The 17,455-nt window shown below is 44.1% G+C and overlaps 1 protein-coding gene across 7 annotated transcripts in view; it reads right to left on the bottom strand.

The window, feature by feature from the left end:
• Positions 1–259: 259 nt before the first annotated feature.
• cryz (crystallin, zeta (quinone reductase)) overlaps positions 260–17,455 on the bottom strand; it is a 61,870-nt gene continuing 44,674 nt past the window's right edge. For all 7 annotated transcript variants that reach the window (XM_041207905.1, XM_041207903.1, XM_041207909.1 and 4 more), the window contains 2 exons: positions 8,505–8,600; positions 260–2,886 (listed from right to left, as the gene is read on the bottom strand). In XM_041207905.1, coding sequence (XP_041063839.1) covers positions 2,725–2,886; positions 8,505–8,600 — 258 coding nt within the window. In that variant the 3' untranslated portion in view covers positions 260–2,724. The remainder of the gene's footprint in view (positions 2,887–8,504; positions 8,601–17,455) is intronic.

Genomic DNA, 17,455 nt, shown 5'->3' with positions numbered 1-17,455 from the left:
TCTGTCCCTGTGTATGTCTCTGCAGTCCATCCACTTGCTTCTCAAATGAAAGAGTGATTTTGTAAACTGTTAACATGTGAAGAGGGAGTAATGGGGTTAACCCTACAGGTGGGTCTGATGAAGGGTCCCTGCTAGAAATTTAACTTTTCTGACGAGGATGGACCTGCCTGTGTATTTCTGCCATTTTCCTTCAATTCATTAGATAAGGTCATTATTCCATGCTCCTCATGTACAAAACTCAACAGTAAACCACTGCAGATTTTTTTTAAATTTACACTTTTATTAAATAACAATCAAGAAATTGAAAATCATTCACAAGGCCATACAATCTCATATTTGCAATTAATGTGAGCTACATAAAATACTCCATTTTATTTCAATGCCTGCTGACTGTGCCATCACTACCACAAATGTGAACTGGCAAGGACTAGATTTCCAAGAGAGAGGAGCAGGAGACCAGGAACTTCAGTGTGGGGGGTAGATAAAGCAGAGAGAAAGGTGAGTACAGTGAATGAGAGATGTCAAGAGAGAGAGATTGGTAAAGGTGAAACTGAGTACAGTACAGTAATTCCTCACTTAACATTGATTTGGTCAATACTGTTTCATTATAAAACTGCTGATACAATTGGGAACACATATCCTTTTAACATCACAACATTCACTTTAATGTTGTTTACCAACAGGCCATAGCAAACTACTTTGTGTTGTGTGGCTGTAGCGGTGGGTGTACATGCTGCACAGTTATATCACAACAGAGTCCCCAGCATTTCTCCTCAGTATTACTACTTTGTGTTGTGTGGCTGTAGCGGTGGGTGTACATGCTGCACAGTTATATCACAACAGAGTCCCCAGCATTTCTCCTCAGTATTACTACTTTGTGTTGTGTGGCTGTAGTGGTGGGTGTACATGCTGCACAGTTATATCACAACAGAGTCCCCAGCATTTCTCCTCAGTATTAGTCTCATTACGCTATTTTGATGTTGTTTTAAATATGCAATCAATAACCTTTTACTATGATTTAGTGATTACCTCCCTTATAAACATGAGTCAAGAAAACCCAATAAGTGGTGGTAGTGAGTCTGATAGTTTTAATGCCAGAGAACGAGCCATCCCAAAGTGAATTGGACAATTAATGCTGACATTAACTACTATAAGGAGCTTTACTAATAGGGGAAAATAAATTGTCCAACAGTTTTTGGATAATTTTTTTTAAGGTTATTGACCATTCTGCCCCTTCGTCCACCCCACCTCTACAAACAAGCTTCACAACCCATCACTGGTGAATGTTATCTTATTTGAGTTTATATTTCTTTTATATTTAGAAATATATTTTATTTTAAAAGTTATTTCATTTAGGGATGTACTGTAATGTACAGTGTTTCACCCTACTTTTTTTTTTCTTTGTTGAGAAATGTCCACAAGAGCCTAACTCCAGTTTATACATTATGGGAAGATCTGATTTGCTTCATGTGCATTTGCTTAAAGTCACACTTTGCAAGATGGTGTCACAGAAATGTGCTTCACATCAAATAAAGATTTTTAATCCACCGGCTGGAAGTCCGAATTGAACTTTTTGAAAACAGAGGCTACAGTGCCTGTGCTGGCTTTTTAGCGGAGCTATCCAATTAATCCCATTCCTCTGTTCTTTACCCATAGCTCTGCAAATGTTTCCTTTTTAATTATTTACCCAATTCCATTTTAAAAATCACTATTAAATATGCTTCCTTCCATACCGCTTTCAAGGAGCATGTTCCAGATTCTAACAACTCACTGCATTTAAAAAAAAATCTCATCTACCCTTCTAGTTCTTTTGTCAATTATTTTAAGCTGTGTCTCTCTGGTTACCAACCCTCCTGCTACTTGAAACAGTTTCTCTCCTCTTTATCAAAATGCTTCATTATTTTGAACACCTCTGTTGACTCACATAATAGAAAGTCAATACATTCCATTCTTGACCCTGTCATAGGTAGATGGGCCACCAGTTGTATGATTGTATGTGAAAAACAAGAAGCAGCTGGGACCAATCCTTGTAACAGCATAGATCAGACCACCCATCCATGCACAGGCACAACAGCCACCAAGTGAGATGTATTCAGGGGCATTGAGAACAATTGTTTACTTAACTGAGATTTGGCAGTTAACTTTGTGTGTTTGACTTTGTGAATGTGCTGATGTAGGAATTGATGTCACGGCACTTACTGTGCCAAGACTTGCCCATGCTCATCAGCAATTGTCACCCGTCATTTTAATGAGGCGCTAAAAGGTGGAAAACTACCGTGTTTCAAAAAAGGGAGGAGGAAGCTTGCAGCAGTGTCCAACCCACAGTCAGAAACCACTGCAATTTCCCTTTTGTCTCCTGATTCGTTGTTTTCTAAATTTTAGGCAGACTGAGTTATAAACACACAAAACTGATGGAGCAAAAGAAGACTGGCACCTCCATCAACTGTGCCCCAGAGCATGATGGTCAGAGCAATAAAGCTAAAATCAATCATTATTGTTCATTCTTTTGCCTGAATTAAGTGCAAATGGGGGTACAATCATGACATGTGGTAGAATGGGAGTACTCAAACACAACTCACTCCCCAACCCCAATCACCCACCCCACATCCACCCCAAAAACACCTTAGCCCAGTAGTCTGAAATATTAAAGGATCCACTTTTAATTTGTACAGGTGTGACCTGAAGCTTACTGGGCAGCGATGTTCTTTGCGTAGGGCTGATGCATTATATTGTCAGGATCATTTTGCCTGCTGCTCCAGACCCCTTAACGATGTCCTCGTGAGCCTGCGCCACCTTCTCCAGTGGGTATTCTGGCCCCACCACAGGCTTCAGCCAGCCCACTTCCATTCCTCCGAGGAGCGCAGCTGCCGACTCCAGCCGATCCTCCTGCAGCAAACAGAAAGACTCAAAGAGTTCACCAGTTGATCACCGTGAAAGCATTTTGGAACATCCTGAGTTTGTTAAATGCCACATATAAATGCAGCAAAAATTACATAGCACCTTTTACATAGTACAACATCCCAAGCCACTTCACAAGAGTAATTATCAAACAAAAATTTGATGAGACACAAAAAATATATTACAACAGGTGACCAAAGTGCTTTAAAGCCAATGGAGTACTTTTGAAGTGTAGCTACAATTGTAATAACAATATACCTCGTTAAATTGCATTCTAAAAGCATGGTTTTGTTTTAGCATGGTTTGTAAGTTAGGGAAGCTCCCCAAATTGCACTGCCTCCATTTTCATTTTAGGACAGTTACTGTGCATGCTCAGTCTTTTATTAAAACAAGCTGCAACCCTCTCCTGAACCTGTGCTGCTTCCTGTATTCTGCCCCTTCCTGGGGGAAGTGGGAAGTGGGTTAGGTTTGGAAATGAGCAGAAAGGTTGGGGGAGAGGGAGGGCAGGAGGGTTGGGGGAGAGGGAGGGCAGGAGGTTTGGGAGAGAGGGCGAGCAGGAGGGTTGGGAGAGAGGGTGAGCAGGAGGGTTGGGAGAGAGGGGGAGCAGGAGGGTTGGGAGAGAGGGGGAGCAGGAGGGTTGGGAGAGAGGGGGAGCAGGAGGGTTGGGAGAGAGGACGAGCAGGAGGGTTGGGAGAGAGGGTGAGCAGGAGGGTTGGGAGAGAGGGTGAGCAGGAGGGTTGGGAGAGAGGGTGAGCAGGAGGGTTGGGGGAGAGGGTGAGCAGGAGGGTTGGGGGAGAGGGTGAGCAGGAGGGTTGGGGGAGATGGTGAGCAGGAGGGTTGGGGGAGAGGGTGAGCAGGAGGGTTGGGAGAGAGGGTGAGCAGGAGGGCTGGGGGAGAGGGTGAGCAGGAGGGTTGGGAGAAAGGGTGAGCAGGAGGGTTGGGGGAGAGGGTGAGCAGGAAGTTCAGAAGAGTGGACAATTAGGGGGGGTTGGCGAGTGAAAAGCAGCAAGAAGTAAGCAGAAAGAGTTCGTAACTTATTAAGATAAAAGTAAAATACTGCGGATACTGGAAATCTGAGACAAAAACCAAAATAGGTGGAAAAACTCAGATCTGACAGCATCTGCGGAGAGGGATACAGTTGACGTTTCAAGTCCGAATGACTCTTCATCAGAACTAAAGAAATATAGAAATGTGGTGAAATATAAGCTGGGTAGGACAGGTAGAGCTGGATAGAGGGCCAGTGATAGGTGGAGGCAAAGAAGAGATTGCCAAAGATGTCATAGACAAAAGGACAAAGGGGTGTTGACGATGGTGATGTTATCTAAGGAATGTGCTAATGCTGACATTAAGGGTAGAAAGCAGGACAAGCTAGTGACAGATGGCCCTAGTGGGGGTGGGGTGGGGGGAAGGGATCGAAATGGGATAAAAGTTGGAGATAAAACGATATATCAAAATAAACTTAAAAATAGGCAGGAGAAGAAAAATATATTTAAAAAATAAAATATATATTTGGAAAAAGGGGAATCGGAAAGGGGGTGGTGATGGAGGAGAGAGTTCATGGTCTGAAGTTGTTAAACTCAATGTTAAGCCCAGAAGGCTGTAGAGGCCTAGTCGGAAGACCAGGTGCTGTTCCTCCAGTTTGCGTTGAGCTTCACTGGAACATTGCAGCAGGCCAAGGACGGACATGTGGGCTTGTGAGGACTGTCACTGACCTCATCTCCTCTGGAGATCTTCCTTCCACAGCTTCCAACCTCATAGTCTCCCAACCTCGGATGGCCCACTTCTACCTCCTACCCAAAATCCACAAACAGGACTGTCTCGGCAGACCGATCGTGTCAGCCTGTTCCTGTCTCACTGAACTCATTTCTTGCTATCTTGACTCCATTCTCTCTCCCCTTGTCCAGTCTCTTCCCATCTACATCCGCGACTCCTCTGACGATCTACATCAGACCAACAATTTCCAGTTTCCTGGCCCCAACCGCCTCCTCTTCATCATGGACGTCTGATCCGTCTACACCTCCATCCCCCAATGGGATGGTCTGAGGGGTCTCTACTTCTTCCTCGAAAAGAGGCCTGAACAATCCCCATCCACCTCTACTCTCCTCCGTCAGGCTGAACTTGTTCGCTCACTGAACAATTTCTCCTTAAACTCGTCTCACTTCCTCCAAATAAAAGGTGAGGCTATGGGTACCCATATGGGCCTCAGTTATGCCTGCCTCTTTCTGGGGTATGTGGAACATTCCTTGTTCCAGTCCTACTCAGGTCCCCTTGCACAACTCTTTCTCCGGTACATCGATGACTGCTTCAGTGCCGCTTCATGCTCTCGTCTGGACCTGGAAAAATTTATCAATTTTGCTTCCAATTTCTACCCCTCCATTATTTTCACATAATCCATCACTGACACTTCCCTTCCCTTCCTTGACCTCTCTGTTTCAATTTCTGGTGATAGACTATCCACCGATATTCATTACAAGCCTACCGACTCCCACAGCTACCTCGACTACAGTTCCCCACACCCCGCTTCCTGTAAGGACTCCATCCCATTCTCTCAGTTCCTTCACCTCCGTCGCATCTGTTCTGATGATGCCACTTTCAAAAACAGTTCCTCTGACATGTCTTCCTTCTTCCTTAACCGAGGCTTTCCACCCATGGTGGTTGACAAGGCCCTCAACCGTGTCCGGCCCATCTTCCGAGTATCCGCCCTCACTCCTTCCTCTCCCTCCCAGAACCATGATAGGGTCCCCTTTGTCCACACTTATCACCCCACCAGCCTCCGCATTCAAAGGATCATCCTCCACCATTTCCGCCAACTCCAGCATGTTGCCACCACCAAACATATCTTCCCTTCACCCTCCCGGCGGTTTTCCACATGGACCGTTCCCTCCGGGACACCCTGGTCCACTCCTCCATCACCCCTTACACCTCAACCTCCTCCCACGGCACCTTTCCAAGCAACCGCAGAAGGTGTTACACCTGCCCCTTTACTTCCCCCCTCCTCACAGTCCAAGGACCCAAACACTCCTTTCAAGTGAAGCAGCATTTCACTTGCACTTCCCTCAATTTAGTCTACTACAATCGCTGCTCCCAATGTGGTCTTCTCTACATTGGAGAGACCAAACGCAGACTGGGTGACCGCTTTGCAGAACACCTTCGGTCTGTCCGCAGGCATGACCCAGACCTCCCTGTTGCTTGCCATTTCAACACACCACCCTGCTCTCAAGCCCACATGTCCGTCCTTGGCCTGCTGCCATGATCCAGTGAAGCTCAACGCAAAGTGTAGGAAGAGCACCTCATCTTCCGACTAGGCTCCTACAGCCTTCTGGACTTAACATTGAGTTCAACAACTTCAGATCATGAATTCTCTCCTCCATCGCCATCTCCTTTCCGATCCCCCTTTTTCCAAATTTATATTTTTAAAATATATTTTTCTTTTCCCACCTATTTTTAAATTTATTTCGATCTATCGTTTTATCTCCACCTTTTAGCCCATTTCAATACCTTCCCCCCACCCCACCCCCACTAGGGCCATCTGCCACTAGCTCGTCCTGCTTTCTACCCTTAATGTCACCATTAGCACATTCCTTAGATAATATCACCACCGTCAACACCTCTTTGTCCTTTTGTCTATGACATCTCTGGCAATCTCTTCTTTGCCTCCAACTATCACTTGCCCTCCATCTACTCTACCTGTCTCCAACCCCGCTCCCCCCCCACACCACCCCCCTCACCCCCCCACCTCCCCAACTCAACCAGCTTATATTTCACCACATTTCAATGTTACTTTAGTTCTGCTGAAGAGTCATTTGGACTCAAAACGTTAACTGTGTTCCTCTCCGCAGATGCTGTCAGACCTGCTGAGTTTTTCCAGCTATTTTTGTTTTTGTTAGGAAGTTATTAGGAGTTAGTAAGAGGATTTTTGGACCAGTTAGGTTCAAAGAAACTACAGGTTTTTAATGTAAACATTACAGTTCATGAAGGTAAACCATCTTATTGCATGCTTTCAGATGGGAAAGTGACTCTCGATTAACACGTTTTTCTTTAGCACGTGGTCTTTTAGGAACATATTAGGAGTGCTAATTTTGGATAGATGGATAGAAAACGCAGCAGCCAATTTGCGCGCAGAAAGCTCCCAGAAACAGCAATGTGATAAGGACCAGATAATCTTTTTTTGGTGTTAATTGAGGGATAAATATTGACCAGCACATAACTAACTCCCCTGCTCTTCTTCAAAATAGTGCACATAGGATCTTTTACACCCACCTGAGAGAGCAGATGGGACCTTGGTTTATCATCTCATTTCAAAGATACTACCTCCAACAGTGCTGCATCAGAATGTTGCCCTAGGATTTTGTGCTCAAGCCTCTGCAGTGGAGCATGCGCCTACAACCTTCTGATTTAGAGGCAGAAGTGTTGGCCACTTGAGTCACGGCTGTTGCACAATTTGAAACCAAGGATGAGCATTTTAAAATTGAGGCATTATCAGGCTGGGAACCACCAAGCACAGGGATAAATAATATATGTAGTGTCAGCCTGGGATTTGAAAAACCTTGTGCTCTGCTCCTAATTAACTTCTGGTTGTAAGGAAGGGGAAATGTCTGTCGAGCCAAATTTAACAAGGACAAGTGTCTGCAATGACATGTTTAAACATATGGGAAGGTAGAAATTCTAATTGTTACTGTTCTTATACAACAGTCAGATTGCCACTCTGTCCCTAGATACTTACACTGAAATACAGACACACCTTTCCTGCCTGACCTTCCGACTTGGGCTGGATGAGAAAGGTGCAGTGCAATGGGCTCCTGGGGCCTTCTGTCAAAGCAGGAGAGTAAAAGGCAAGGAAGACAGGTCCCCTTTTTAACAGCACTAGCTGCCATAAAGCAGATAGGTTTAAAGATCCAGGCACTTTGAAAAGCCAGGGAGAAGATCAGAGTGGAAGGTAGGTGGGTAGGATGGGGGTATCAGGAAGGTTCAGTTGCGGGGGGGTCAGTGGTGGGGGGAGTGGACGGTGGTGGTCAGTGGGGGGTGATCGGGGGGTAGTTGAAGGGTAGGGATGGGGGGGGTCTCGCGTGGGGTGTTTGGAGGATGGGGAGTGTTGTCAGGGGTCCCGTGGGAGGTTCGGGAGGGTGGTTTTGTTGGTGGGGGGGAGGTTGTGGGGTAGTCGGGGTGGGAAGGGGTCAATACCAGGTTACCCAGGAGTTAGAAGCAGTTATTCTACTATTCCTGTAAGACAGACAGAACCACCCAAAGACTGTGATTTAAATCAGAGTATTGGATGTTTCCCAGTGCAGGGCAATTGTCCAATGGAATTTTGCATTTCCCAGGCAATTGCAATGCAACCCTTACTTGGGGATTTCTGGGGTGGGGGGCGTTGGTCCCCCATCACATCTCTGCAGTACCCCCCTGGTGCAACGGCCCAGAATTTGGAAGTTATTGGTCTAACACTCTTGTGGCAAATCCTCTTTGCTGTTTTGATGAAAGTGTAAACTGTTTAGTTAGCACTGCATTGAAACAATGCAAAGAGAAGTGAGTAACGGGTGTATTATGAATCCATGCAGCAATCTACCCTCTGAGCCTTAAAGCAAGTTTTTGAAATGTGCTCTTCTTACCTTAGTTGCAGTAGCTAATGCAACCCCAATGATGCTGGACTCCTTAGCCATGGTATCCCTGGGATTTATCTCAATTGAACCTCTGCAGCCTACAATCTGTAAAATAACAGCAGTTCTAACAATAGTGTCAATCACACATCTTAATAACAACTGTAATAAAAACAGAAAGTGTTGATAATCCCAGCAGATCTGACAGCATCTGTGGAGACAGAAACAGAGTTAACGTTTCGAGTCCATATGACTCTTCTTCAGAAGAGTCTTCTTTGGTAGAAAAAACAAAAAGGCAGAGTATTTCTTAAATGGTGAGAGGTTGGGAAGCATTAACATCCAAAGGGAGCTGGGTTTCCTTGTTCAGGAGTGACTAAAAGCAGCCATGAATATGCAGCAAGCAATTAGGAAGGCAAATTGTACATTGGCCTTCATTGAGAGGAGGTGTGAGTACATGAGTAAAGATGTTTTCCTGCAGCTGTAAAGAGCCTTGGTGAGGCTGTACCTGGAGTATTGTGTGCAGTTTTGGTCTCCTTATCTAAGGAAGGAAGAACCTGCCATAGAGGGAGTGCAACAGAAGTTCACCAGACTAATCCCTGGGATGGCAGGATTGTCTTATGCGGAGAGTGAGGAAACCAGGCCTGTATTCCCTAGAGTTCACCTCTCATTTTAACTTACAAAATTCTTACAGGATGTGATAGGGTAGATGCGGATAGGGCATTTCCCCTGGCTGGTGACGCTTTTAGTGTCTAGAAATCTATTTCCTTCTTAAATATATTCAGTGACTTGGCCTCCACAGTCTTCTGTGGTAGAGAATTCCACAGGCCCACCATCTGCTGAGTGAAGAAATTTCTCCTCATCTCAGTCCTAAATGCCCTACCCATATCCTCAGACCGTGACCCCTTGTTCTAGACCCCTCCAGCCAGGGGAAACATCCTCCCTGAATCCTGCTTCTATTTCCTATCTTCCTAACTGAAGAGATGTAGAAATATGATGAGTTTTATGCTGTTGACAAGTGAGAGTTGGGGGGAGGGGTGACAGCAAGGTTGGGGGAAGGGTCAGATGGAACAAAAGAAGTCAGGAAAAGGTTAGAGGACAGGAGAGATTAAATATCAAAGATACCATGAAATAAAAGACAACAAGAGTGGTAATGGTTGTAGTAAGGAAACAAAGTATTAGTCCGGAGTAGGTGTTAATAAGGTGAGCTTTGAAAACAATAACATGAAAACAAGATACACACTGGCACTTGGGTGAAAAAAAATCAAAATGGAGGACAGAGTTCATGGACTAAAGGTATTGAACTCAATGTTGAGTCCAGAAGGTTGTAAAGTGCCTAGTTTGTATTCCTCTGAGTACCCTATTTCAAAAGCAAAATACTGCAAATGCTGATAATCTGAAATGAAAACAGAAAATGCTGGAAATACTGAGAACTGACAGAGAAAGAAAAACAGAGTTAACAAACTTCCAGTCCTCTGTCATTTTAATTCTTCACTCCATTTCCACTGACCTCTCTGTCGTTGACCTCCTACACTTCCATCGAAGCTCAATCTAACTCAAGGAACAGAACCTCATCTTTCGATAAGGCACTTTACAGCCTTAATAACTTTTTTCTATTCTTGCATGGGATGTGGGTGTTACTGGCAAGGCCAGCATTTATTGCCCATCCCTAATTGCCCTTGAAGTGGTGGTGAGCCACCTTCTTGAACCACTGCAGGTACACCCACAGTGCTGTTGGGGAGAGAGTTCCAGGATTTTGACCCAGAGACAGTGAAGGAACAGTGATATAGTTCCAATTCAGGATGGTGAGTGACTTGAAAGGAACTTGCAGGTGGTGGTGTTCCTATGCATCCATTGTCAATGTCTTTCTTGTTAGTGGAGGCCTCTGATTTGGAAGGTATGTGGATGAAGACTTGCTGAGTTGTTGCAATGCATCTTGTAGATGGTACTCATTTTTTCCATTATGTGTTGGCAGTGGAGGGAGTGAAGGTTTAAGATGGTGGATGGGGTGCCAATCAAGCAGGGCTGCTTTGTCCTGGAATAGCGCTCATCCAGGCAACTGGAATGGAATGTAGGCATCGCTGGCTAGGCCAGCATTTATTGTCCAGCACTAATTGCCCCTGCCCTTTTTGATCAGAGAGCATTTAAGAGTCAACCACATTGCTGTGGGTATGGAGTCACATGTAGACCAGACCAGGTAAGGTCAGCAGGTTTTCTAAAGGACATTAGTGAACCAGATGAAGTTTTATGACAATCGGCAGAGGTTATGTGGTCATTATCAGACTTTTAATTCCAGATTTTTATTGGCTTCAAATTTCACCATCTGTGGTGGGATTCAAACCCAGGTCCCCAGAGCATTACCGTGGATCTCTGAAATACCAGTACAGTGACAATACCACTATGCCATTGCCTACCTGTCACACTCCTGACTTGTGCTTTGTAGATGGTGGACAGGCTTTGGGGAGTCAGGAGGTGAGTTACGCGCCCCAGAATTCCCAGCCTTTGACACTCTTGTAGCCACAGTATTTATATGGCTAGTCCAGTTCAGTTTCTGGTCAATGGTAAACCCAAGTTGCTGCATTGTTCCAGTGAAGGCCAACGCAAACTGGGGGAACACCACCTCATCTTCCGACTAGGCACTTTACAGCCTTCCGGACTGAATATTGAATTCAACAACTTTAGATCTTAAACTCCCTCCTCCATCCCCACCCCTTTTCTGTTTCTTCCCCCTTCCTTTTGTTTTTTCCAATAATTTATTTAGATTTTTCTTTTCCCACCTATTTCCATTATTTTTAAATTTTTTATGCCCTGCTAGTCTTTCCACCCCACCCCCACTAGAGCTGTACCTTGAGTGCCCTGCCATCCATTCTTAATTAGCACATTCGTTTAGATATCACCACCTTCAACACCTCTGTGTTCTTTTGTTTGTGACATCTTTTGATTTTCTGCTCCTATCACTGCTTGCTTTTCCCTACAACCACCCCCACCACTTCTCTCCCCCCACCCCACCCTCACCTTAAACCAGCTTATATTTCACCCCTCTCCTTATATTCACTCAGTTCTGTTGAAGGGTCATGAGGACTCAAAACGTCAACTCTTTTTTTCTCCGCCAATGCTGCCAGACCTGCTGAGTTTTTCCAGGTAATTCTGTTTTTGTTTTGGATTTCCAGCATCCGCAGTTTTTTGTTTTTATAAAGATAGAGCAAGTTTGTTTTTACAAGTCTAAGAGCTAAAGTAAAGAACAATCTAATCAATTCTGGGAAGAAAGCATCACTGAAGAGACTGGTTGAGGTAATAGAGAGATCAAAGGGAAGGAATGAATTTAAGGAAATACTGAAGACTATTTGAAGTGGCAGCTGCTTAGATCTCCCAGAAGACAGCAGGGTAGCTGGTCAGAACTCCCAGAAGACAGTGTGAATAAGGCCAGACTTAAAGACCAAGTTGCTGCCAGCCTCAGAGGGAACCCCAAGGAAAAAGCACTGTGTGGTAAAATTTACTGTACTTCTATAGATTCTAAAATCTATAAGGATAGTTGCTGAACAGATAAGGGGAAGGTTAACTCTGAAAATAGTTAAGATTTGTGGAACTGTTTTAAAGTAGTTTATTGTGTGAAGCCATTTGGGTGTTTAAGTATAATTGTGTTGTATTTGTTTTTTCTTTATTATTTTAATAAATGTTTGCTTAACAATAAAATCATCACAAGTAGTCTGGGACATCATTTCCTGATTTCAGAACTGCTCCTCACTCTATACAAATTTTGGCAGCTATTTGAAGTTTCCCTCTGGGATTTGAGCAGCTCAGCATTTACCATCCGCTGCAACATCAGTGTTTCAGCCTCAACCACCAACTTAGGCAGTGAATTCCAGAAGCCTCACCACCCTCTGGGTGAAAAAGGTTTTCCTCATGTCCCCTCTAATCCTTCTACCAATCATCTTAAATTTATGTGCCCTGTTAGTTGACTCCTTATCCAGGGGAAACAAGTCTATCCTGTCTATCCTATCTAGGCCCCTCAAAATTTTGCACACCTCAATTAGGTCACCCCTTAGCCTCCTCTGTTCTAAGGAAAACGACCTTAGCCTATCCAATCTCTCCTTCAAGCCCTGGTATATCTCCTCTAAACTCTCTCCAGAGCAATTACGTCCTTCCTGTACTGTGGTGGCCAGAACTGTACACAAAATTCCAGCTGTGGCCTAACCAGCGTTTTATACAGTTCCATCATTACATCCCTGCTTTTGTATTCAATACCTCGGCCAATTAAGGAAAGAATTCCATCTGCTTTCTTGACTACCTTGTCCACCTGTCCTGCCACCTTCAAGGTTCTGAGGACATGTACTCCAAGGTCTCTCACTTCCTCAACATCTCTCAATATCCTCCCATTTATTGAGTATTCCCTTGCTTCGTTTGCTCTCCCCAAATGCATTACCTCACAGTTTTCTGGGTTGAATTCCATTTGCCACTTCCCCGCTCACTCAACCAAACCATTTAGTCGACAGCCATCCTCTTCACTATCAACTACAATGGCCAACATCTGCAAATTTCTCAATCATGCCTCCCAAATTTAAGTCTAAATCATTAATATATACAACAAACAGCAAGGGCCTCGGCACTGAGCCCTGTGGAATGCTACTGGAAACTGTTTTCCATTCGCAAGAACATCCATCGACCATTCTGAAGGGGGAGGGTGAACTGCCAGTGGTCATGGTACACATTGGTACAAACGACATAGGGAAAAAAGGGATGAGGTCCTAAAAGCAGAATATAGGGAGTTAGGAAGTTGAAAAGTAGGACCTCAAAGGTAGTGATCTCAGGATTACTACCAGTGCCGCGTGCTAGTCAGAGTAGAAATAGCAGGATATATCAGATGAATACATGGCTGAACAGATGGTGTGAGGGGGAGGGTTTCAGATTCCTGGGACATTGGGACCGGTTCTGGGGGAGGTGGGCCCTGTACAAACTGGACGAGATACACCTGGGCAGGGCAGGGACTGATGTCCTAGGGGGAATATTTGCTAGAGTGGTTGGGGAGGGTTTAAACTAAAATGGCAGGGGGATGGGAACCTATGCAAGGAGTCAGAGGAGAGCGAATCAAGGACAAGAACAAAAGACAGAAAGGGGAATAAGAAAAGTGATAGGCAGAGAAATCGAGGGCAAGAACCAAACAGGGCCTCAGTGAAAAATAGTGGGAATGGGACAAGTAATGTTAAAAAGACAAGCCTTAAGGCTTTGTGCCTTAACGCAAGGAGCATTCGCAATAAAGTGGATGAATTAACTGCGCAAATAGATGTAAACAGGTATGATATAGTCGGGATTACGGAGACATGGCTGCAGGGTGACCAGGGATGGGAACTGAACATCCAGGGGTTTTCAGTATTTAGGAAGGACAGACAAAAAGGAAAAGGCGGTGGAGTTGCATTGCTAGTTAAAGAGGAAATTAATGCAATAGTGAAGAAAGATATTAGCTCCGACATGGAATCTGTATGGGTAGAGCTGAGAAACACTGATGGGAGAAAAATGTTAATGGGGGTTGTATATAGACCCCCAAACTGTAGTGGTGATATTGGGAATGGCATTAAACAGGAAATTAGAGATGCATGCAATAAAGGAACATCTGTAATTATGGGTGATTTTATCTGCATATAGATTGGGTAAATCAAATTAGTAACAATACGGCGGAAGAATTCCTGGAGTGTATATGGGATGGTTTTCTGGACCAATGCATTGAGGAACCAACTAAAGAATAGGCCATCTACTTTGCCAGGCCCTTTGGGGATGAGCAACCATAATATGATAGAATTCTTCATCAAGATGGAGGGTGACATAGCTGATTCTGAGACTAGGGTCCTGAATCTTAATAAAGGAAACTACGATGGTATGAGATGCGAGTTGGCTTCGATGGATTTGGAAATGTTACTTAACGGGATGATGGTGGATAGACAATGGCAAACGTTCAAAGAGCGCATGGGTGAACTGCAACAATTGTTTATTCTTGTCTGGCGCAAAAGTAAAATAGGAAAGGTGACCAAACCATGGCTTCCAAGGGAAATTAGAGATAGTATTAGATCCAAGGAAGAAGCATACAAATTGGCCAAAAAAAACAACAGACCTGAGGATTGGGAGCAATTCAGCAAAGGAGGACCAAAGGATTGATTAAGAGAAAATATAGCATAAGAGTAAGCTTGCAGGGAACATAAAAATAGACTATAAAGGTTTCTATAAGTATGTGAAGAGAAAAAGATTGGTGAAGACAAATGTAGATCCCTTACAGTATGAAACAGGGGAATTTATAATGGAGAACAAAGAAATGGCTGACCAACTAAATACATACTTTCGTTCTGTCTTCACAAAGGAGGACACAAATAACATACCAGAGATGTTGGGAACACAAGGTTTAGTGAGAGGGAGGAACTGAAAGAAATCAGAATTAGTAGGGAAATGGTGTTGAGGAAATTGATGGGAATGAAGGCCCTAGGGCCTGATAATCTACATCCCAGAGTACTTAAGGAAGTTGCCCTAGAAATAGTGGATGCATTGGTGGTCATCTTCCGAGATTCTATAGACTCTGGAACAGTTCCTACAGATCGGAGGGTAGCTAATGTAATCCCACTATTTAAAAAGGGAGGTAGAGAGAAAACAGGGAATTATAGACCAGTCAGCCTGATGTCGGTAGTCGGGAAAACAGTCCATTATAAAAGATTTAATAGCTGAGCACTTGGAAAACAGTGGCAGAATCGGACAGAGTCAGTATTGATTTACAAAAGGGAAATCATGCTTCACAAATCTACTGGAATTTTTTGAGAATGTAACTCGTAGAGTTGATAAGGGGGAGCCAGTGGATGTGGTTTATTTGGACTTTCAGAAGGCTTTTGACAAAGTCCCACATAAGAGATTAGCGTGTAAAATTAAAACGCATGAGATTGGGGGTAATGTATTGAGATGGATAGAAAACTGGTTGGCAGACAAGGAACAAAGAGTAGGAATAAACGGGTCTTTTTCCAAAAGGCAGGCAGTGACTAGTGGAGTACCACAGGGATCGGGGCTGAGGTTATTCACTTTGACAGCAAAAACAGGAAGGCAGATTATTATCTGAATGGCTATAAACTGAGAGAGGGGAATGTGCAATAAGACCTGGGTGTCCTCATACACCAGCCGTTGAAGGTGAGCATGCAGGTGCAGCAGGCGGTAAAGAAGGCAAATGGTACGTTGGCCTTCATAGCAAAGGATTCGAGTACAGGAGCAGGGATGTCTTGCTGCAATTATACAGGGCCTTGGTGAGACCACTACTGTGTGCAGTTTTGGTCTCCTTATCTGAGGAAGGATGTTCTTCCTATAGAGGAAGTGCAGCGAAGGTTTACCAGATTGATTCCTGGGATGGTGCGACTGACATATGAGGAGAGATTGAGTCAGTTAGGATTATATTCGCTTGAGTTCAGAAGAATAAGGGGGGGATCTCATAGAAACCTATAAAATTCTAACAGGACTAGACGGGGTAGATGCAGGAAGGATGTTCCTGATGGTGGGAGAGTCCAAAACCAGGGGTCACAGTCTGAAGATATGGGGTAGACCATATAGGACTGAGATAAGTAGAAATTTCTTCACCTAGAGAGTGGTGAACCTGTGGAATTTGCTACCACAGAAAGTAGTTGAGGCTAAAACATTGTATGTTTCCAAGAAGAAAGTTAGATATAGCTCTTAGGGTGAAAGGGATCAAAAGATATGGGGAGAAAGCGGAAGCAGGCTATTGAGTTGGATGATCAGGGGGAGGGGACAGCAAATGTTAGCAGAATAGGGACACATCATAATACAGTAAAACAATAAAGTCAGAGGGAGTACAGCTGCAATAAGCTTCAAGGGAGTAAGGCAAGGCTGGATGGTCTCTACTTTAATGCCAGGAGTATTACTGGTAAAACGGATGAGTTAAGGGTGAGGATTGACAGGTGGAATTGTGATATACTAGCCATCACTGAGACATGGTTGAGGGAAGGGCAGGATTGGCAGCTCAACATTTCAGGATATAGAATCTTCAGGCAAGACAGGGGAGGCAGGACTGACAAAGAGGCGGCATTGCATTATTAGTTAAGGAGTCAGTTACTGTAGTAAGGAGAGATGATATCTTGGCGGGGGCATCCAATGAAGCTTTGTGGGTAGAGCTTAGGAATAAAAAAGGGGCAACCACATTATTAGGTGTTTATTATAGACCCCCAGATAGTCAGCGGGAAATTGAGGAGCAAATGTGTGCACAATCTGTGGAGGTGTGTAAAACAATAACAATCGGGTAAATATATAAGGTGATTTCAACTTTCCCAACATTAATTGGAATAGACATAGTGTTAAGGGCTTGGATGGAGTGGATTTCTTGAAAAGTGTACAGGAGAACTTTTTAGGTTAATATGTAAAGGGTCCAACAAGGGATGGTGCAGTGCTGGACCCAATTCTGGGGAATGAAGCCGGACAAGTGACTGAGGTGTTGGTGGGTGAGCATTTTAGTGATAGTGACCACAACATGGTACAGTTTAAGTCTGTTATGGACAAAGAAATCGATAAGTCACAAAAAAAATGTTTTGGATTGGGAGAGAATGGATTTTAGTAAAATAAGGCAGGATCTGGTCAAGGTAGACTGGGAACAGTTACTTGTGGGGAAATCTACAGAAGAGCAGTGGGGGGCATTCAAAAAGGAAATGGGGAGAGTACAGGCTTAATGTGTTCCCTCTAGAGTGATAGGAAGGAGTAACAAGCCCAGAGAACCAAAGATGACCAGGGATATTCAGGTTATGATGAGAAGGAAAAGAGAGGCTTTTAGCAGCTACAAGGGAAGCAAATCAGCAGAGGCATTAGTGGAGGACAGACAGTGCAGGGTGGAGCTTCAGAAAGCAATTAGGAGAGCAAAGAGGGGATATGAGAAAGCTCTGGCTGGTAAAAGTAGGGAAAATCCCAAGATATTCTATAAGTATATCAGTGGGAAGAGGATA

The sequence above is a fragment of the Carcharodon carcharias genome, chromosome 16 (genome assembly GCF_017639515.1).
Source record: "Carcharodon carcharias isolate sCarCar2 chromosome 16, sCarCar2.pri, whole genome shotgun sequence".
Lineage (NCBI taxonomy): Eukaryota > Metazoa > Chordata > Chondrichthyes > Lamniformes > Lamnidae > Carcharodon > Carcharodon carcharias.
Note: the sequence above shows the minus strand (reverse complement) of the source record. Positions and strands in the feature narration are given on the sequence as shown.